Source organism: Myxine glutinosa, chromosome 11, assembly GCF_964187855.1.
Source record: "Myxine glutinosa chromosome 11, kmMyxGlut1.1, whole genome shotgun sequence".
Lineage (NCBI taxonomy): Eukaryota > Metazoa > Chordata > Myxini > Myxiniformes > Myxinidae > Myxine > Myxine glutinosa.
In genome coordinates, this window is record NC_136271.1 from 30850134 (window position 1) to 30873348 (window position 23215).

Below are 23215 nucleotides of genomic sequence, written 5' to 3' on the forward strand. Positions count from 1 at the left end.
GGATATCTTAAAAAGTTGTGGACGGATTTGAACGAAACTTGGTGGACCGGTTGGGTGTCTCACAATGACGATTCAATTAGATTTTGGTGAAGATCTGAATATGGATTCGGATGTGAGAATTAATTAATTTTATAAGTGATTCTTCACTATTGGGGGATCGGGCCAAAAACGATACATAGCAGGATATCTCAAAAAGTTATGGATGGATTTCGACGAAACTTGTTGGACAGGTTGTGTGTTTGACAAGGAAGAATCGATTCGATGTTGGTGAAGATGTGAATATGGATTCGGATATGATAATTATTTAATTTTTTAAGTGATTCTTCATCATTGAGTGATATGGCCAACAAGGCGGAGTGCCGTTCTAGTTTGTTCTTGTTTTATCCTGTCTGCCAAAACGCCTTCCTGTGGCTGTTCAATTCCACTCTACCCTCCAGGGGTTCAAGCATGTGGTGCACCACTATGTAAGGTCAACTACCCTCCCCAATCCCTCAACCCTACCCACCATCTCAAATCTACACCTCCATCAACTCTTACCCTCCCCAACTCAACCCTCTTACCTGCAGGATACTGTTTCCTTCCTTCTTCTCTCTCCTCTTTTCCTGGTTATTCATTTCCTTCTTTATTGTGTCCAACTGCAGCTGCACTGTTCTACAGTCATTACAATTGCCTTTTCACCCTCTGTCACCTCGTTTTTCCATGAGCCTCGATTTTGTCTAGAAAAAAATATTTCATTGTCTGGCATACGAATTAGCATGATCGTCGATGTTCCTGCGTGGTTAACTTAATTTTTGGGTGGACAATCCAGTAGAAAAGTTTTCCAAAAACTGACTGAGACTTTTTTTTTTCTTCTTCTTTTTTTTTGTATACTGAATCGAGGCTCGTGAAAGAGCTGACATTTACTTCACAAACAAATCAACCAGACAAACAAAATATATAAAAAGAGGGAGCGGAAGACAAGAGAAGGGGAAGCACACAAACACTTGAGAGCACATAACATTTAAGAGCAGGGAGATGTGTGGGAGGGAGAGGGCTTGGGGGGAGGAAGCGCGGGACGAGGGAAACGAGGGGGGGAGAAGGAAACGAGGGGGGGAGAAGTATAAAACACAAGGACACCAAGGACTTCCAGGACAGAAGTTGGTATTTCAAAAAGTGGAATTGGGGTGAAATTAGCGGGGATAGAAAAGATCAAGGTTTTGTTTTGAAATCAAAATCAATAGATCAATAGAAAAGGTTTTGGATGGGGGAAGATAAGAGATGGTGGTGAACAGCTGTTTTAAAGACCTGGAGGGTGGAGTGGGATTGAAGAGAGTGAGGGAGTTTGTTCCAGAGGCGGGAGAAAAGAGGTATGAAGGAGTGAAGGTGAGCAGAGAGTCTTGATTTTGGCAGTTTAACCATAAGAGGGTTGCAGGCAGATCTTGTGCGACCTGAAGGAATATTTGCGGGACAGAGCCCAGATAGAGCTGGGGGGGGCAAGGCCAGAGAGGAGTCGGTAGAAGACGGAAAGACCACCAACCTGCCTGCGGTGAGTGAGTGAGAGGCCCTTGGAGTTAGCTTCATCGCGGGAGATTCCAATGATTCTGAATGCTTTGGTTTCAACAGCGTGAAGACGAGCTAGGTGTGAGGCAGGAGCACCAGCCCAGATGGGAGAGCAGTATTCCATTGAGCTGCGGATGAAAGCCTTGTATGTGGTGAGGAGCTCAGGTGTGCCAAGGAAGGACTTCGCACGACGGAGGATGCCCAGTCGGCGACTGGCTTTGGAGGCCAGATTTGAAATGTGGTTTTCCCAGGAAAGATCATGGCAGATAGTGAGACCCAAAAGCTTGAGTGACAGAACTTCTTGGAGAGGATTATTCAGAAAATGGACAGGAGCGTTGTCCAGTCGGTCTTTTCGGAGAGACATCGTAAGAGTGTGAGATTTGTCAGGATTGAAAGACATGTTCCACTTGTTTGCCCAGTCTGTGATTTTGTCCAGGTCTGCAGAGAGTGAGGAGGCTGCAGACTGCCGATCTGAGGGATGAAGAATGGAGCGACAGAGAGTAGAGTCATCAGCAAAGAGATAGAGAGGATTTTCAAGAGAGTCAGAGAGATCATTGATGAAGACCAGAAAAAGCACAGGGCCCAGAACACTGCCTTGGGGAACTCCAGCCTGAACAGGAAGAGGAGATGAGAGAAACCCATTCAGGGCCACACGTTGACTACGATTAGAGAGGAAGTCCGCCAGCCATGTGTGGAGATTTCCATGGATACCAAAAGAGGAGAGTTTGGTGAGCAGAGCGGGGTGCCAGACCGTATCGAAGGCATGTGATATGTCAAGGGAGACAGCTCTAATTTCCTGTTTGGCATTGAGGACCTCCATCCATTGTTGAGAAAGCAGAAGCAGCATGTCCAGGGTAGAGTGACCAGGTCTGAAACCAAATTGCTGATCAAAGATCAAGCCATTGGAGAAGAGGAAAGATTTCATATCTGAAGCAATGATGGATTCCATGACTTTGCTGATAATTGGGAGAAGGCTGATTGGTCTGTAGTTGCTGGGATCTGTTTTTGCACCTTTTTGTGCAAAGCTGTGATGTTGGCAGATTTCCAAGCAGATGGAAGATGACCTTGAGCAAAAGAGAGGGTGAAGAGAACAGATAGAGGGAGTGAAAGAGCGGAAGAACAGGATTTTAGGACCCGTGGGCTGATGCCGTCAGGTCCAGTTGCAGAATCAGAGTCGAGGGTTGACAGAAACTTTTCCACCTTGTCAGGAGGAAAGGACACAGAGTCCAGGAGCAGCTGGGTACGACTGGGTACGGTGGGTACAGAGAGGGATGGGTTTGGGACACAAGATTTAGAGGCAAACACAGAGTTGAGGCATCCAGCTTTTTCACGTGGGGAGTCAGCCGTGTGGCCGTTTGAGGTGAGGGAGGGGATGGAGGGGGAACAAATACCAGAAACAGATTTGACCAGACGCCACCAGGATTTGGAAGAGGGAGACAGATAAGAGAGTTCTGTCCTGAGAACGGAGAGATATTGTTTCCTGGCTCTCCTGAGGGTGGACACACACTTGTTTTGGGCTTTGTGAAAGGAAATGAGATTTCCGTCCATTGGATTTGCTTTCCAGGAGACGAAAGCAAGTTGTTTCTGGGCAATAGCCTCACCACAAGATTCCGTGTACCATGGATGGGAGGAAGGGTATGGCAACTGAAGACGAGATGGGATAAATCTGTGCATGAGAGAGAGCAATTTACTTTGGAAGAATTCCCAGGATGAGTTGATGTCAGAGGCGGTAGAGATGGGAGACCAGTCCAGATGATTGATGGCTGCTTGAAGACCATGCCAGTTGGCCTGAGTGAAATGTCAGACTCGTCGACGCTGAGGAGGCTCTCTGAGAATGGTCAGAGAGATGTCCACTTTAACAAGCACATCATCAGAAGAACCGATTGGAGCAGAAGAAGAGCAGCAGACATTTGCAGGGAAGTTAGTCATAACCAAGTCCAGAAGAGAAGATGCTCCATTGACTGAGATCTGGGTCGGGAAATAGACAGATTGTGTCAGTCCCAGTGAGTCACAGAAGTCCTTTGCTGAAGAGCCATGGCTGGTGAGAGAGGTACCCACACCCAGCCAACTGGCATGGTGACAATTGAAATCACCACATATGAGGAAGAGAGAGTTGGGATGGGTAGATGGGTAGATAGACTTATGTAGGGTGATTAAGTTTCTCCAGTTGGTGAGACGTAAGGAAAATCCTGAAAGTTCTGTTTGAATTTGGAATAATCATCTGTGAACAATAATGCAAGTTCCCTTACAAGAAGCCTCAACACAGAAGGAGGCCATTAGGCCCATCAAAAGCCTCTTCTAGTGGAGGCTTTTTATCAACCTGTGGTTTATTGTCCATGCTCCATCTTTTTTAAATGCTGAGCATCAAGCAAGGAAGCAGCACGTTCCATTTTCAATCTTTGGTTCGAACCTACCAAACCATTACACTGCTGAGTCTGGTATACAAGAAAAACAGAAGCTCATTTAATATTTAAACTCAAGTTGGAGATAAAGCTTTGACACAAACTAGCAGCCATAATGGTCGCCAGGTTGTTGCTTTCAGTAAGCTAAACTAAAAGTGGTGATATTTGTCAATAGCCGGACCACCTGTCTAATTAATCTGTCTAACCATGTCAAATGTATGTGTGGAAACAATAAAATTGCATGTTGTGTGTCGCGTACACATTAGCCTTTGTATCAAAAAGCGTATCCATGGAAACAAATCCTGACGCCCACCTTTGTGATATTTCTACCAACTGTTTACATTTCTGGAAAGCATAAATTAGCATTTCTCTCTATCATACAAAGGTTCACAAGTGCTACAGCAACTGAAGGATACATATTGTTGCAGATCGCAGAGTACGGCACTCCCGTTAGCAAGGGGGGGTTAATCCCCTTGTCTTGTTAAGCTAGCCATCTTCGGTCCTGGAACTATCCCGCTCCTTTGCGGGATGAGATTGGCCAGGGTGATTGGTCAATGGTTTCCCAAATACCTTCACCAATCTCTCTGCAAAGCATATTAACTATCTAAAAGAGGAAACGAAAGAAGGGAATATACAAGAAGGAGGAAATAAAAGGACATAGGGCAAGCTTATCTAAACAGTCTTAACTTATCACGACCCCAGGACAAACAGACAGACTCACACGGATTGGTAGCTGGTAGGGGAGGAAGGTCCGGGCAGATGGTCCCAGGCTCCGGGTCCGCCGTGAGGAATGGCAGGCAGCTGGTGTCGTTGGCGCGCGGCCGGACCTTACAAATGCGAGGGGCTGGAATGCGCGTACATATAGCGTACCGAACGCTCTCAAAACCAACGGCAGTTCGTATCAAAAACTATCGTCCCAAATGATCCTCCGCGCATTGTTCTTATATTCGCCGCCTCTGCGCTGTTCTCTCGAGTTTGCCGATCTTCTCTCCTCGCATCTGCCGATCTCCCCCGCATCTCCGCAAAAGGGCTTCACGCTCGCGCTTTTATCACAAGCCTCGCTATCAAGCCGCGTCCGCTTTGCTCCGCCTACCGGTGAACACGCCTCGGCCCGGATTGGTCACGAGGGTTCATTGGTACCTCCCCTCGTGACGCGTTGATGGGGCCATGCCTATGTTCCTGGCCGCTCCTCCCTTCTCTCCCACTCTGACCGCGTGCATAATGGCATCTTGCTGCGGCTGGCAGAGTAGCGCAATATGTTGTGGAGAGCAGTTTACGCCGCAATATGAATGGAATCGGAATTTGAGAAGGGCGCTAGGTTATTTGATTAATACAATGCAGATTCAACTATTGGAAACAGATCCTTACCTGAAACACATACTAATGAAATAACTAAAGAAGAAGCCTATGGTTTGCTACGTGTTGCTCGTGGCCTAACTAGGGTGCGACCTTTGACCTTTACACCAACAATGGGAGTATTTACAGGGGACATTTACAGATTAAGGGAACATTTACAAAAATTTACCAAGTGGAGGGTTCTAAAAACCACAACAATATATTAATTTACCTAATCTCTTGTGATCAGCCTAATTATATGTAATGTCTGTCTGACGCAGATTCGTACTCGGGAAGTCCACAAGCTTAAAGATGGAGCTGAAAAAGCGTTGGGAGAATCGGAGAACAAGCTGGAGGAGCTACGCGATCTGCTGAACGATTTGGAGACGACAAGAAAGGTCTCACACATTTCGATAGAAACATATGCAGACACAGAACCTTTGATTATCGGGTAAATTACCTTCAAAAGGACTGGCAAGATGGCCAAAAGGTGTACACACGTGCCTATAAGCCAGCGAGCCTGGGCTCGAATCCTGACCTGGCTATAAACTGCCATCCTGATGTTTCACTGTGTATATATATATATATATATATATATATACACATACATACATACATACATACATATATGCAGTGCTTTCAGAAAGTATTCAGACCCCTTCACTTTTTCACATTTTGTTATGTTGCAGCCTTATGCTGAAATCGTTTAAATTCATTTTTTCCCTCATCAATCTACACTCAATACCCCATAATGACAAAGAGAAAACAGGATTTTAGAAAGTTTTGCAAATTTATTTTTAAAAAACAAAAACTGAAATATCACATTTACATAAGTATTCAGACCCTTTGCTATGACACTTGAAATTTAGCTTAGGTGCCTCCCATTTCTCTTGATCATCTTTGATATGTTTCTACACCTTGATTCGAGTCCACCTGTGGTAAATTCAATTGATTGGACATGATTTGAAAGGCACACACCAGTCTATATAAGGTCTCACAGCTGACAATGCATATCAGAGCAAAAATCAAGCCATGAGGTCGAAGGAACTGCCTGTAGAGCTCAGAGACAGGATTGTGTCGAGGCACAGATCTGGGGAAGCCTACAAAAAAAAATCTCTGCTGCATTGAAGGTTCCCAAGAGCACAGTGGCCTGCATAATTCTTAAATGGAAGAAGTTTGGAACAACCAGGACTCACTCTTCCTAGAGCTGGCCGCCCGGCCAAACTGAACAATCGGGACAGAAGGGCCTTGGTAAGAGAGGTGTCCAAGAACCTGATGGTCACTCTGGCTGAGCGCCAGAGATCCTGTGTGGAGATGGGAGAAACTTCCAGAAGGACAACCATCACTGCAACACTCCACCGATCTGGGCTTTATGGCAGAGTGGCCAGACGGAAGCCTCTCCTCAGTGAAAGACACATGAAAACCCACTTGGAGTTTGCAAAAAATGCACCTAAAGGACTCTCAGACTGTGAGAAACAAGATTCTGAGGTCTGATGAAACCAAGATTGAACTGTTTGGCCTCAATTCTAAGCATCATGTCTGGAGGACACCATGCACCGCTCATCACCTGCCCAATACAATCCCAACGGTGAAGCATGGTGGTGGCAGCATCATGCTGTGGGGGTGTTTTTCAGCAGCAGGGACTGGGGGTCTGGTCAGGGTTGAGGGAACAATGAATGGAGCAAAGTACAGAGATGTCCTAAATGAAAACCTGAAACAGAGCGCTCAGCACCTCAGACTGGGCTGAAGGTTCACCTTCCAACAGGACAATGACCCTAAGCCCACAGCCAAGACAACGCAGGAGTGGCTTAGGGACAACTCTGTGAAGGTTCTTGAGTGGCTCAGCCAGAGCCCTGACGAGAACCCAATCGAAAATCTCTGGAGACCTGAAAATGGCTGTCCACGGACGGTCCCCATCCAACCTGACAGAGCTTGAGAGGATCTGCAGAGAATAATGGCAGAAAATCACCAAATCCAGGTGTGCAAAGCTTGTCGCGTCATACCCAATAAGACTCGAGGCTGTAATCGCTGCCAAAGGTGCTTCAACTAAGTACTGAGTTAAGGGTCTGAATACTTATGTAAATGTGATATTTCAGGTTTTTATTTTTAATGAATTTGCAAAACTTTCTAAAATCCTGTTTGCTCTTTGTCATTATGGGGTATTGAGTGTAGATTGATGAGGGAAAAAATGAATTTAAACGATTTCAGCATAAGGCTGGCAACATAACAAAATGTGAAAAAAGTGAAGGGGTCTGAATACTTTCTGAATGCACTGTATATATTTATATATATGTACATATATCTTATAAACTCTAGAAAAGTATCGTGACTATTATGAGTTTATTTCTCTTATTCAACAAAATGTTCACAAGCACTCCTGTTGACAGCACTACCTAATGATAAATGCATGATCATCAAAACTTTGATGACTCGTACCTGCCAGAACGTGTTGTTTCTCAGGATGTAATTTTGTATGGGCATTTTTTTTTTTACTCATGCCAGGAGTTTGAGAAATTGGCTGCTGAAGTGGATGGGGCAGAAAAACCCCTATCTGAGCACGTGAACCGTCTGAGCCAAGGTGCCTCACAAGAACCTTTGGTGCAGAAGGCAGAAGAACACGCACGCTCATTGCGCAATGTTGCCAAACAACTGGAAAGGTGGAAATAACCGTTTTCATGTTTAAAACCCTGATGTGTCACTGGGGTGTGGATGAAGCAGAGGTATGATAGGCCTCCTCCTGTGTCCCTTAAGTAAGGTGAATCCAATAGCATAATGTGTGATCAAGATTATGGTGAAATGATCACTTGGTTGTGAGCATAAAGTTCATGGTTTGCATTAATTTCGCTTTTGTTTAGAAATACAATGTTTGTGCATTAATTCGCTGATATTAAAAAATATGTACCACAAGCTGGGAAAAATGATTGGCCTTCACGAGCCTGTTGGCATGAAGTTTGAGATTTCATTAACCAGATAATCTCAAGAACATCTAGCCTGTACAGAATGCTCCTGCAATCTCATTTTTAACATTCTATACTCCAATACAGTCCAATCTTAGAAATACCAAAAAAAAAAAAAAAAATCTGGAAATCATACAAATTGGTGAAAAATCGAATTGGCGACAATTTTCTTTGTTTCTCCCACCTCACCAGATTGAGCGTAACTTAGTCAGGTAAGTATTTTTGTCATCCTACAACACCAATAGGAATATGAACATTTTGAATAAAATAACAGTTTGAATACAGCAAGCAGAGCACGTGGTAATAAACCGCCAGACAGGAACAAAGATGCGGGAATCAGGTAATCAATCAGGTATTAATGTATTATAACTATAGTAGAAGATATGTCTGATGGAAAGATGTACATTTTAGGCAGTAGGTTGTAGACAGCAACCGCCCAGGGTAGTACTACCGTTCGGACTTCGGAGTGTTAAAGTGGTGCCCGGAACCATCTTACACTCTCCGTGTCAGGATTGCTGGTCTTACTTTCTGTCTCACTCAAACTATAGCTACCGGGCTAGCTTAAATCTCTCTTTCTCACAAACAAACATCATACACTTTTCATCATACACTTTTCTTCTCTTTTATTTAAGACCTGGCCTTGACGGCTATATAGTCCGTGCCTGGAGCCTCCAACAACAAAAAAATTAATAAATCAAGCTTTCACAGTGGGTTCAAACAGAATCCAACGCAATCAAATAAACCCCCATTGAGATCAATGGGCCAAATCTCTATTATGTATGATGGGGAGAGGGGGGTAAAAAATGGGGAAATTTAAATTGAGAGATGGGAGGAGAAGGAATGTGTGCGGGGTTGGGAGGTTTGGGAATAGCGAGCGAGTTGAAAATAATGACTTTTCAGTCTGAAATACTGACTTTTTAATGACCTGGCTTGTACATTAAACCGTAACTTTAAACCTTTCAACAGAACCAATGTAAGTGTCATGTTAGGCACCATTAAATATACATAATATCAAATACTCAGCCATTTTTTATGATGAAAAACGAAAATTTTTAATGAACTCTTAATTAATTAATTATGAAAGAACTTGAGTAATAAAAAAGAAAAATGAGCTTTCCATGTTTGCATCGACTTCTCGCATTGACTTATTGTTGGTGGTTTTAACATCTTTGACATTGGATTACTGCTTCGATTGCTTTGGCAAATATTGCAAATATATTGCTTATGAGAGTAAATATAATGACTTTTTAAGAGCCTTAAAACCAGAGGTCCAAATATAATGACTTTTAATGATGCACTGGAACGGAGGAGAGAGGGGTGGGAGGGAGGGAGATTTGGAGGGATATAGGAGTTAGGGTAGGGAAGGGGAAATTTATGAAGCATGGTAAGGGAGAGTCAAATGTCCTGCCACATTTATGTATATAATATATGTATAAATGGCCCCTGATGGGAGTTTTTAAATACAGATATCAAATGTTTGATCCCAATCTCCATAAAGCCTTTTGGGATAATTTTTATGAGTCATCAAATGTGTTTTTGTAATTCATCGTGTTCAAATTAAGTTCACTTGTGGCTCACCATCATGATTTCCTGGAAGCACTTAGTTCAATGTACGTACAGTAAAAGAGCATAAGGGAGTGCATGAGGGTTTTATTTGTTGTCAGCCAAATGGCAGCGCACTTGGCAAAGCTGAGTCAACAGAATGTTCGACTGTAGAAGTAATAGCTTCAAAAAGAAAAAGCGGCCATTTTACAATTGCTACCATTCATGCTGGTGAGATGTACATCGGACCCTATTCTACTCGGTGGTTACTACTACTCTGCACGTGAAGCGAAAGGCGCGGTTGAGCAATTGGTTCACTTTGTCTCTGTCTGTCTGTTTGCCTGGTGTTGCCTGGTGTTGGCTTAGCGGTTAGGGTGCCGGCTTGGGATCCTAGGATCCTGGGTTCGAATCCCGGTCTAATCGCTGAATTAACGCCAGGGGGGTTGACTCAGCCTGTCATCCTTCCGAGGTCGGCAAATTGAGTACCAGCTTGCTGGGATGAATGATCCCGGTGTGTACCCCGGTTTAGAATAGGTACACCGTATCCCTGCGCATCGTAAGAGGCGACTAAGGGTTGGCGCCAGGAAGGGCATCCGGCCATAAAAACATTGCCTCAAAGAGAGAACCATGATTGTCATGGGGCCCGCAAGGCTAACCCCCGCTCTAGCAGGGGAAATGGCCTTAAAAACGATCATTCTGTCTGTTTGTCTACACACGTGATCCAGTAACTGCTTAATTTCAATTGAATGATATATTTTGAACACTGTATAACGCGAATCGGAACATTAACCTGCAGTTAGCAAAACTTTGGCTGTGAATTTGGCAAATTGTATGGAATCTCATCCAGATCGCACTTGTGCACAGACTGTATGTAGTAAGATCATTTTAAAGCAGTGAAGCCGCTTCAATATTTGACTATGTCCTTCCTTCCATCCGTCCGTCAAAAACGAAGAAGAAGAACCTTTCTAACCCACCGTATTTAATTCTAAAGGATCTTAAATGGTAATTATAACGTGTCCTAAATTTGTCAGCATCTGAAAGTCCTGTAACTTGCATGGACTGCACACATACCACCAAACTGCACCGCTTTCTTCGGACAGACACCGGTGCGATTTTGTTTCACTCTGTCTGGCTGTCTGGAAGTCAAACAAAATTGAAAATCATTCCAAACAGGAAGCTTGCTGTTTTTGGGGCAGTCATAAAGCACAAAAATAAGCATGAAGACCAATTTACCGTGTTAAATAATGTGGTGTAAAAGATGGTGCATCAACAGCAGTATACTTTAGAAAAAAAAAATTATATATCCTTTAAAACCTTTTATTTTATTTCAATCGAATTTTATACTTGAACACTGTAGAACACAAGTCAACTTCTTGTCACTTGCACATGCCTCCAGTTTAGTGGTACGTTGACAAAATATTATGCCATGTTATGCCACCTCGACCAATCAAATTTGCCACTCACGCTCTCAGCATTGGGGAATATCGAGATTCAGACAAAATGGCGTCTCACAGGAAATATAAATTGTGCTCGGAAATGCAAAGCAAGAGTGGAAAAGACCCTTCTCGTGTCCTTTTTCTCAAGACTGTGCAAGGATAAGGTGTTCTATGAACTCTCTAGTTCAAATTTGTGACAATCGACTGTACTTTTTGTCCTTGCTCATCTATTTTTGTGTTTTATTTAGCCTTGTGAAGAACATCAGCCAGGATGAGTTTGTGCAGAGGGCAATCACGATGTCCGACACCTACGCAAACATTGTGAACATGCTCCGGAAAGCCGAAGAAGAGGCCAACAAAGCATTGAATGCAGCAACTATAGCAGAGGGGGTGATTTGCACATAAAACACAACTGTCATTACACAAAACTTCCGGCCTTTGTACATATCCACGCATGCACCAATTGACACAATTTTAGAGACCTGTTGGCACTGATGTGTGTATGCTGTCTCACCAAAAGTCATGTGATTGTGATAACTTTCCCACATATACGTCTCACTTGCATAATTGTTAAACTAAAACAAAATATAAACACTCAGGGAAGAATCTCATTGTTCAGTTTCAGAGTGTCAAGTCAGAGAGAGAGGAGTAATATGAGTTTAATTGAGGAAGCATATTCCATTTTTAGCCATTTTAGCCATCCCCATATAAACAACGGAGAACGTTCTCATGAAGCAGAAAATTTACAGTCAAACTATTCCTGATCATCGATCTGACAGATCATTAACAATCACTTCAAGATGAACCTCTGGCAAGCCCGAAGATATTTTAAATGGTTGCACCCCAAGGCTTGTTTTGCGTCGTCATTACAATTGCATGTCCTATGACTTTTGGATAACATAAGGAACATCATTAACTATGCAAATTAACTAAGGCATGTCAGTCAAGTAGGTAGTAGGTTGTAGACAGCAACCGCCCAGGGTAGTACTACCGTCGTGACTTAGGAGCGTTAAAGTGGTGCCCAGAACCATCTTACACTCTCCGTGTGAGGATTGCTGGTCTTACTTTTTGTCTCATTCAAACTATAGCTACCGGGATAGCTTCAATCTCTCTCTCGCAAACAAACACCATACACTTTTCGATGACGACTATACAGTCCATGCCTGGAGCCTTCAACATAAAAAATATATAAAAAAGTAACTCTTAAAGTAACTTTTAAAATCAACTCAAAAATATATATATATATATATATTTCCTTCTCTGTTCTTATTCCTTGTTCTCATTCGTTTATTCGTTCTTATTCGTTCGTTCGTTCTTCGAACGACGTTCACTGTTATTACTGTTACTGTAATAACAGTTATTACTGTTCACTGTTAACGGTCACTGTTATTAACCTTATAAATAAAATGTTTACACTTTCCCCTCAAGTTCTGTATTCCGTCATATATTATAACACCTTTTTCTTCTTCTTCTTTAAAAGGTTGCTTTCGACTTGCTCACCAAATCCATCCATCCCCCCAAAAAATTCCATCTCTTTCAGTGCCTCTTTTCGACATTCCCTAAACTCTCCTGCACTCCATCCTCCCTCCAGCATCCTTAAACGTATTTTTGACTCGAAGGTCACAAGAAACTCATTTTGCAATAAATGTTCGTTTCCCATTAATCGTACACTTTCTAAAATCCAATCTCACCCCTCCCCTCCAAATCTTCCCCATAACCCCTCCCATCCAAATCTTCCCAATCACCCCTCCCCTCCAAATCTTCCCCCTTGCCACTCCCCTCCTAATCCTCCCCATCACCCATCCCTTTCAAATCTCCCCCCTTTCCCCTTCTCTCCTAAACTCCCCCCACACCCCTCCCCTCCAACACTCCCCCTCGCCCCTCCCCTCCTTGACTCCCCCCTCACCCCTCCCCTCCAAATCTCCCCACCCTCATTTCTTCTCAATTTCCCCCCTCTCACTCCCCCTCCTCAAAGCGTCCTCCCCACTTCTTCCCTCTTCCAACTCTCACCTCCATCTCCCCCAACCTTCTGCCTCGCTCTTCCCCCTCCTCAAATAACACCTCATTGTGCCTCACCCAATCACCATCAAACCTTTTGTCCACCCCATCCTTCCCTTTCTCCGAGCTATTCTGAAATCTCTGACACACCTTCAACAGCTCTCCCTACCTCTTCCACCTCTTCCACATCTTACCCTACCCCTCCTCCCCCCTGTTCTGTATCTGATGCTCCCCCTTCCTCTTCATTAACTGTATGGACCTCAAACATCCGGGGCCTTCGTTCAAACTCAACTGATCTCTCCATACAGGTTGCTTCTGTAAAACCAGACATGATCTGCTTAACAGAAACTTTCCTCCTTCATGATATCTCTGATTCCTTAGTATCTCTCCCGGGTTACTCCCTCCTCCGGTATGATAGACCTGAGCCTCGTCCTGGAGGTGGGGTTGCTATCTTTATCAAAAACTCTCTTCCTCACTCGCCCTGCACTGCACTCTCTCCACCTCACCCCCAGGAATACCTCTGGCTACGGCTTCCCCTTCGCTCCCACCTCTTGTTCATATGTGTGTTGTACCGTCCACCAAACAGTGATGACTCCATCTACATCTCGCTGTCTGATAATATGGACCAACTTCTGTCTACTCATCCTATCTCTCTCTTCCTCATATGTGGTGATTTCAATTGTCACCATGCCAGTTGGCTGGGTGTGGGTACCTCTCTCACCAGCCATGGCTCCTCAGCAAAGGACTTCTGCGACTCACTGGGACCGACACAATCTGTCAATTTCCCGACCCGTATCTCAGTCAACGGAGCATCTTCTCTTCTGGACTTGGTTATGACTAACTTCCCTGAAAATGTCTGCTGCTCTTCTTCTGCTCCAATCGGCTCATCTGATCATGTGCTTGTTAAAATGGACATCTCTCTGACCATTCTCAGGGAGCCTCCTCAGCGTCGACGAGTCTGGCATTTCACTCAGGCCAACTGGCACATTCTTCAAGCAGCCATCAATCATCTGGACTGGTCTCCCATCTCTACCACCTCTGACATCAACTCATCCTGGGAATTCTTCCAAAGTAAATTGCTCTCTCTCATGCACAGATTTATCCCATCTCGTCTTCAGTTGTCATACCCTTCCTCCCATCCATGGTACACGGAATCTTGTGGTAAGGCTGTTGCCCAGAAACAACTTGCCTTCGTCTCCTGGAAAGCAAATCCAACGGAAGGAAATCTAATTTCCTTTCACAAAGCCCGAAACAAGTGTGTGTCCACCCTCACGAGAGCCAGGAAACAATATCTCTCCGTTCTCAAGACCGAACTCTCTTATCTGTCTCCCTCTTCCAAATCCTGGTGGCGTCTGGTCAAATCTGTTTCTGGTGTTTGTTCCCCCTCCATCCCCTCCCTTACCTCAAACGGCTACACAGCTGACTCCGCACGTGAAAAAGCTGAATGCCTCAACTCTATGTTTGCCTCTAAATCTTGTGTCCCAAACCCATCCCTCTCTGTACCCACCGTACCCAGTCGTACCCAGCTGCTCCTGGACTCCGTGTCCTTTCCTCCTGACAAGGTGGAAAAGTTTATGTCAACCCTCGACTCTGATTCTGCAACTGGTCCTGACGGCATCAGCCCACGGGTCCTAAAATCCTGTTCTTCCACTCTTTCACTCCCTCTGCCTGTTCTCTTCACCCTCTCTTTTGCTCAAGGTCAACTGCCATCTGCTTGGAAATCAGCCAACATCACCGCTTTGCACAAAAAGGTGCAAAAACAGATCCTAGCAACTACAGACCAATCAGCCTTCTCCCAATTATCAGCAAAGTCATGGAATCCATCATTGCTTCGGATATGAAATCTTTCCTCTTCTCCAATGGCTTGATCTCTGATCATCAATTTGGTTTCAGACCAGGTCACTCTACTCTGGACATGCTGCTTCTGCTGTCTCAACAATGGATGGAGGTCCTCAATGCCAAACAGGAAATTAGAGCTGTCTTCCTCGACATATCACGTGCCTTCGATATAGTCTGGCACCCCGCTCTGCTCACCAAACCCTCCTCCTTTGGTATCCATGGAAATCTCCACGCATGGCTGGCGGACTTCCTCTCTCGTCGTAGTCAACATGTGGCCCTGAATGGGTTTCTCTCATCTCCTCTTCCTGTTCAGGCTGGAGTTCCCCAAGGCAGTGTTCTGGGCCCTGTGCTTTTTCTGGTCTTCATCAATGATCTCTCTGACTCTCTTGAAAATCCTCTATCTCTTTGCTGATGACTCCACTCTCTGCCGCTCCATTCCTCATCCCTCAGATCGGCAGTCTGCAGCCTCCTCACTCTCTGCAGACCTGGACCAAATCACAGACTGGGCAAACAAGTGGAACATGTCTTTCAATCCTGACAAATCTCACACTCTTACGATGTCTCTCCGAAAAGACCGACTGGACAACCCTCCCATCTACTTTCTGAATAATCCTCTCCAAGAAGTTCTGTCACTCAAGCTTTTGGGTCTCACTATCTGCCATGATCTTTCCTGGGAAAACCACATTTCCAAGCTGGCCTCCAAAGCCAGTCGCCGACTGGGCACCCTCCGTCGTGCGAAGTCCTTCCTTGGCACACCTGAGCTCCTCACCACATACAAGGCTTTCATCCGCAGCTCAATGGAATACTGCTCTCCCCTCTGGGCTGGTGCTCCTGCCTCACACCTAGCTCGTCTTCACGCTGTTGAAATCAAAGCGTTCAGAATCATTGGAATCTCCCGCGATGAGGCTATCTCCGAGGGCCTTTCACTTACTCGCCGCAGGCAGGTTGGTGGTCTTTCCGTCTTCTACTGACTGCTCTCCAGCCTTGCTCCCCCAGCTCTCTCTGGGCTCTGTCCCCCAAATATTCCTGCAGGTCGCACAATATCTGCCTGCAACCCTCTTATGGTGAAACTGCCAAAATCAAGACTCTCTGCTCACCTTCACTCCTTCATTCCTCTTTTCTCCCGCCTCTGGAACAAACTCTCTCACTCTCTTCAATCCCACTCCTCCCTCCAGGTCTTTAAAACGGCTGTTCACCACTATCTCTTATCTTCCCCAATCCAAAACCTTGATCTTTTTTACCCCCGCTAATTTCACCCCAAATCCACTTTTTTGAGGTGACTTTTGTCTCCTTTCCTGGAAGTCCTTGGTGTCCTTGCGTTTTATACCTATCCTGCCTCTGCCCAGGCCCTCTGGCTCCCACACATCTCCCGATGTCCCTGCCCTCAAATATTGTGTTTGTGTGCTTCCTCCCCTTCTCTCCCCATCTTGTCGACCGCTCCCATTTTTATATACTTTGTTTACTTGTTTGTTTGATTTGTTTGTTTGATAAATGTTAGCTCTTTCACGAGCCTCGACTCTGTTTTCAAAAAAAAAAAAAAAACTCTTTACTGGCTGCTCATTCCTCATCTGAGAGTTCTTATCAGTTTTGCTTGGGTGTTGTGTGATGAAAATGTATCTGGATGCATCTCAATGGAAAACTGGAACATAGATACGAAGTCTTTGTTATTCCCCATGCGTTGCAGGAAGTTAGACGAGAAGACCTCGGAAGAAAGGCAACTGATGCCAAGGCCATCAGTGACCGACTTCTTGCAGAGAGTAATAACAGATTGGGACTCGAGCGTAAGTCATGAACTGAGACACCTTTATTCTACTTCAGCCATTGCTGTCTCAGGGATTGGTTCATAATATGCTAATTTGTCTAATTATATGCATATAATATGCTAATTTGTTCATAATATGCATATTAGCGGGACATAATATGCTAATTTGGCTAATTATATGCATATAATGTGCTAATTTGTTCATGATATGCATATTAGCAGGACATAATATGCTAATTTGTTCATAATATGCAAATTAGCAGGATATAATATGCTATTTTGTCTAATTATTGCCTCATTAGTTCTGCAATATGTTAATATGTATGTCTTAGACAACATGCTAAAACACTCAAAATAAATTACAGGCCAATTAATTCACACCGTCAGTGTCCTAATGCCTGTATCCCGTATTCACATGTGTGTATTGTACATAGACATATGCAAAAATTGCAGTTTTTTTTAGAAAATGTGACTACTAATTGTCATGTGACACCTGAACGGTAAGTCTTATTTGGACGTAGACTATGTGGTATAAAAATGTGGGCAATGCCCGAGAGAAAAATGTCACGCGGGGAGATATCGAAATCCCCTGTGGTTGCGAAAAAAATGTGCGAAAATTTTCGAGGAGGGGGGCTCCCCAACCTTCCCCACCCCCCTCCCTACATCAGTGCATTTAGGGTTTAAAATGGTAGGCGTTGCCTCCTTGCTTGATGACAGAGCACGGACAAACAACTATAGGTCGGCAATCACGACTTAGAATTGCTGGGCCTAATGGCCTCCTGCTGCTTTGAAGTTCCTTCGTAAGGCATTTCATATTATATTCCCCTGCTCCTCTTACAAGGTCGGAGACGGGACATTAAAATGAGCTCTGACCAACCGACTGATCATCTGTCCATGGTCTTTTGTGTACATGACATTTCAAAAACCCTCGAACATTTAGCTTTCATGTTGCAGATATGTATTCCTCATGACATTATCTCAACCTGATTAGATCAAGGCTGTGATTGGATGAATTATGTTGCCAGGGAAACCATCTCAATAACTTGGCTTGTGCATGCAATATTTATAAAAACATTCAAGATTTAGCTTTCATATTACACAAATCTATTTCTCATACCACCCAAAAGGCGAGGGCCACGAGTATCAGATCCTTGTATTAACTAAAGAACACTGAGACTTTAAAAGTTGAACAACCGTTGATTACTATACGAGAGTCAAAAAAGTATTTACAATAGCTATATGAATGAAATATATATATATATATATATATATAACATAAGTTATATGAATGAAATATAACAGTCCAAGACATATCAACCGTTTATTTTTCAACACAATGGTATATGTCATTGTAAAGGAAATATATAAAGTATTTTTTATTTGTGCGTATGCTTCGATATCCTTAAATATGTTTAAGGTCCAAAGCTCCTGCCTCACACCTGGCTCGGCTTCACGCTGTTGAATCCAAAGCTTTCAGAATCATTGGAATCTCCCGCGATGAAGCTATCTCTGAGGGCCTTTCACTCACTCACCGCAGGCAGGTAGGTGGTCTTTCTGTCTTCTACCGACTCCTCTCCGGCCTTGCTCCCCCAGCTCTCTCTGTGCTCTGTCCCCCAAATAATCCTACAGGTCGCACAAGATCTGCCAGCAACCCTCTGATGGTTAAACTGCCGAAATCTCGGCTCTCTGCTCACCTTCACTCTTTCATTCCTCTTTTCTCCCGCCTCTGGAACAAACTCCCACACTCACTTCAATCACACTCCTCCCTCCAGGTCTTCAAAACAGCTGTTCACCACCATCTCTTATCTTCCCCCATCCAAAACCTTGATCTTTTCTACCCCCACTAATTCACCCCAGATCCACCTTGTTTGAAATTCCAACTTCTTTCCTGGAAGTCTTGGCAGTGTCCATATGTTTTATACCTCTCCCACCCCCCCCCCCCCCTTCCCATGCCTCCTCCCCAAAGCCCTCTCCCTCCCACAGTTCTCTCGATGTCTCCATGTCTCTCGGTCCCTGCTCTCAAATGTTGTGTTTGTGTCCTTCCCCCTCTCTCCCCATCTTGTCTACCGCTCCCGATGTTATTTGTTTTGTGTGTCTGTTTGTCTTTCTGTGTGATTAATGTTCGCTCTTTCACGAGCCTCGATCTTGTATACAAAAAAAAAAAAAAAAAATCTCCTTTTTGCATGTTTCGGACAGAGCAGAGCATCTCATCCATATAAACTTTTGACCTCCTCAAATATAATTACCTCTCCTCTCTCCCCCATCCTGCCACCTTGGAACCTCCTCTTCCACACCCGACACACTTCACACAGTAAACACATTCACTCGTGAAAATAACAAACAATGATGAGCTTTTTTGCAGATATCTCTATAGAACTAGAAAGCATTTGAAAATGCAAAGCCCATCCGCATCCACTTTTGTATTTCGACGTCTTCTTCTTGTTCTTCTACCGAATACTTAACATCACAAAAACAACTGAAAAAAATACAAAATTAAAATTGCGATTTTTATACAACCTTGACCTTTGACCGAAAAGAAATCGGCTTCTCGCTTTTGATTGGTGAAGCAATTCAGTGACCCAATGAATATGCAAATTCTTAAAATTTCAGGTCAATTTAATGAAAATTGATGATCATATGTGATGCTGACCTTTGGACCTTTTAACCTATTTATTAATTTGTCTACTCCATATTCTCATCATAAAGCTTTGTTGAAGATTTGGTGACAAAGCTCAAATGGTAAATTGAAATTTCAGATCAATTGGATGAAAATTGATGATTTTAGGTGATGCTGACCTTTGACCTCTTGATAAAATTATTCATTTGTCTTCTCCATATTCTCATAATAAAAGTTTGTTGAAAATTTTATGACAAAAGCTCAAATGGTTAAACAGTTGCGGCCCAGCCAGGCACACATACACACACAATAATAAGAATAACAATGCTCGGTTCACATAGCGCATGATGATAATTTAATATCCCCAACTCCCTTTACAAATAAAATCAATTATAATTAATTAAAATTAACAGTATTCACAATAACCAACATTTATTTCAGCAGAACAAACTAGGGCAGTAACATGAAGTAGAGTGGCCAAAATGAAAAAGAGGCCTATTTAAGGAGTTGGGTTACTTCGTCTGGTAGAAAGTTTTCATTGGTTTGTGTTGTTAGGTACATATATGGAGGTCATGGTCATCCCTGGTCATCACCAGGGTAGATGTAGGTTTTGAAAGCGTTGCAATTTTTTAGATTTTCTTTATAAAATGACCTGCGATTTTATGCAACCTGAGTTTTATGCAATATGCAATCTTGGATTCTCCTGCTAAAGGTACAAGGGGGAAAACATAGCCAGTTATATGTATTATTCACCACTTTTTTTTTTTCCTTGTTGAGGGGAGGTAAAAGTGGAACAAATAGACAAAATGAAAATCGAGATTAAATATTTGTCTTTAAATTTTTTTTCATGATTATAGTGAAACATTATAAAAATGCCATTTCCCATTAAAATGTGTTATACCATAAATACTTTTTTTGTAAGTCATATTTTTCCAATACCAAACTGTCAAAACCCTCTCTGTCAACTAAATGTCATGTTTGGTAGTATTCCAATGTTAAAAGACCAACATACTATGGAAAATGGTAGCGAATCCTAACCCTAACAGCCCTAACCCTAACCCTGACCCTATTATTATTGTAATATGATACATATACGTTTATGTATCGTCATTATCCACATAATTCAAAGCTGAATCAAAAGTGTTCATTGTAACATCTTGTAAATTTGTGTATACTTGGGTGATATATTGTAGAAAATTACTTGTATACTGTTGTAGATATAATTTAATTGATGAAAATGAAGGAGACATTCATTCATTTTCAAGTACAGATATATTCAAAGTACACCGCCCCCATGCCAAGGAAATAAATAACATCCTCCAGCATGCGACATTGCCGGGGCCCCCAAGGCGAAGGCCGAAGGCGCCCCGTAATGCCACCATGCAGCACGTAGAGACAGTTTAGGGAAGGAGACACACAACAACAACAACAGACATTTTAAGGCCATTTTCCCTGCTAGAGCGGGGGTTAGCCTGTATAGGGAAGGAGAGATGTACAATTAATTGACTGATTAATTGCGTAATTAAATAAATAAATGCTAAACGTCAAATAATTAATTTTTTTATCAATTGGCTAATAGCATATCCAAACCACAAGTATTTCATCCGAAGGTGTAACTTTTTGAAAATTAATTAAATTGATCAAAAAGTAAATAATTTATTCATTACTTGATTAATCAATAAATTAATTAATTGATTAATTTGATGAATCAATAAATCAAAAATACCCTTCAATAGCCAAATCACTTAGTCATTGTGTGTCCATATATCAGTTTCCTAGCTCAAAAAATGACTGAGATATTGTCTGGATGAGAAAGAAAATAAATAAGTGATTAATAATTAAAATAAATAAATAATAATGATGAAATAATTAATTTATTAATCATTTGGCTAATAGCATTCCTAAACCACCACCGTTTCATCCAAATCTGTAACTTTTTGAAAAGTAATCAATAAAATAATTAATCGAATAATTAAAAAATAAATCGATTAATTGATTAATCAATAAATCAAAAATACCCTTTACAGCCAAATCACTTGGTCATTGTGTCCAAATATCAGCTTCCCAGCTCAAAAGGTGCCTGAGATATTGCCCAGATTAGAAAGGAAATAAATAAGTGATTAATAAATCGATAATAATTAGGTAACTAATCAATTAATTGATTAATCAAAAAATCAAAAATTATCGTTTTGCCAAAGCGCTTACTCACTATTGCGGCCAAATTTCAGCTTCCGAGCTCAAAGAATGGCTGAGATATCGCCCGGACAAGCAAACAAACAAGTACAGATACATTCATAGTACACCGCCCCCATGCCAAATAAAAAAATTAATAACATCTTCCAGCACAGCATTGCCGGGGTGCCTTCGGTGGCTGATTTGCCAGTTCTCCATTCTAGTGCTTGTAAACCTCCTTTTCGTTATTCAGATTACAAGGCTTCTGCAAGTGGAATAATTGAAAATGAACTTCTTCTTTTCCCAGGCCTCGAGGATGACCTCAATAGAGCACAACAGAAAGCAAATGTTGCAAAGCAAAAGCTCGCTGACCTGCAATCTGAACATCATAAGGTGCAGGGTGACCTCAATGGAGTGAACAGAGGTATGGTTTACACCTTGCACGAATAATCCTTTAAAACTCTTAATCATAAATATTTTAGTCTCAGTTAGCGTGTTTTGCTTTCCATGTTTGTTTTTTTTGCATATTGGTGACACTGAGTTTCCTGCCATTCAAACATTGAAGAGATCTTCACCTGGCATTATGTTATACCTCTACCAAGAGAAGGAGCATGCAATGTCCATATATGATTTACAAAAGTTTATATGAACACCATTCTTGAGCAGCAGGCTTCTTCTGCAGGCCAAGATGGTTATTATAACACTTTTTTTGCAATGCCCTTAAAGTTGAAGGACACCGTACATACAAGGGTGCAGAAACCACATAAAAACCTTACTGGCAAATATATGGAGAACTGGAATAACACTCGCTGGAGTGCTCTTGTCACCTACCCGACTCATCCACCAAGTTTTGTCAAAATCCGTCCTCAACCTTATGAGATATCGTGCTACACATCGTTTTTGGCTCGATCACTCAATGCCCAATGGTGAAGAATCACTTTTTAAAAAAATTTTAAATTCTCGTATTCGGATCCATATTCAGATCTTCACCAAAATCTAATTGATTTGTCCTTGTCCTTGTCGCACACACAACCTGTCCGCCAAGTTTCGTCCAAATCCGTCCACAACTTTGAGATATCGTTGCTTGCCCCATCTCTCAATGGTCTTGTTCTTATCGTGTGCACGGACAGTCTACACATGGCCCAGCCAAACCTGGACACATTTTTGCACCTTGTTGTTGAATTCAGCAAGATCTGCAACAGTGCAGGGTTCCTCCTCAGGAGATGTTGCATGGTCTGTGGCTCAGTTCCAGTCGGGCTGGTTGTGTATCCCCATTTGTTTAGTGACACATTTGAACGACCTACACCAGTCCTAAGTCTGTTAAGGCACTTCCATGTTACCCAGTTGCAATTAGCTCCTGGGGGGTCGGGGGGGTGGGGGGGGGCTTTCATCAGGTAGAATTTCCATCGCTGGGGGTTGTCCGAGACTGGCAAGCCTGTCTTTCTACAAAGTGATGCGGGTTTTAGATGGGGTTGATTGTAATGAAACGACACTGTTCACGAAGCTCTTCCTTGACTTTCGGCGGCTGAGTGTCGGTGTATGACCATGCAGAGAGTGCCTCTCATCTGATGTTTGACGGTGTCGCTCTTTCTTGCTGCCTACCGTTCTTCTTATAT

At 42.9% G+C, this 23215-nt stretch overlaps 1 protein-coding gene across 1 annotated transcript in view; it reads left to right on the forward strand.

The window, feature by feature from the left end:
- The window catches only part of LOC137436105 (laminin subunit alpha-5), a 196992-nt gene that overhangs the window by 131397 nt on the left and 42380 nt on the right, over nt 1-23215 (forward strand). Inside the window, exons 52-56 of the mRNA XM_078786514.1 lie at nt 5558-5674; nt 7779-7933; nt 11460-11601; nt 16733-16829; nt 21907-22023. Of these exons, the coding sequence (XP_078642640.1) occupies nt 5558-5674; nt 7779-7933; nt 11460-11601; nt 16733-16829; nt 21907-22023 (628 nt within the window). The remainder of the gene's footprint in view (nt 1-5557; nt 5675-7778; nt 7934-11459; nt 11602-16732; nt 16830-21906; nt 22024-23215) is intronic.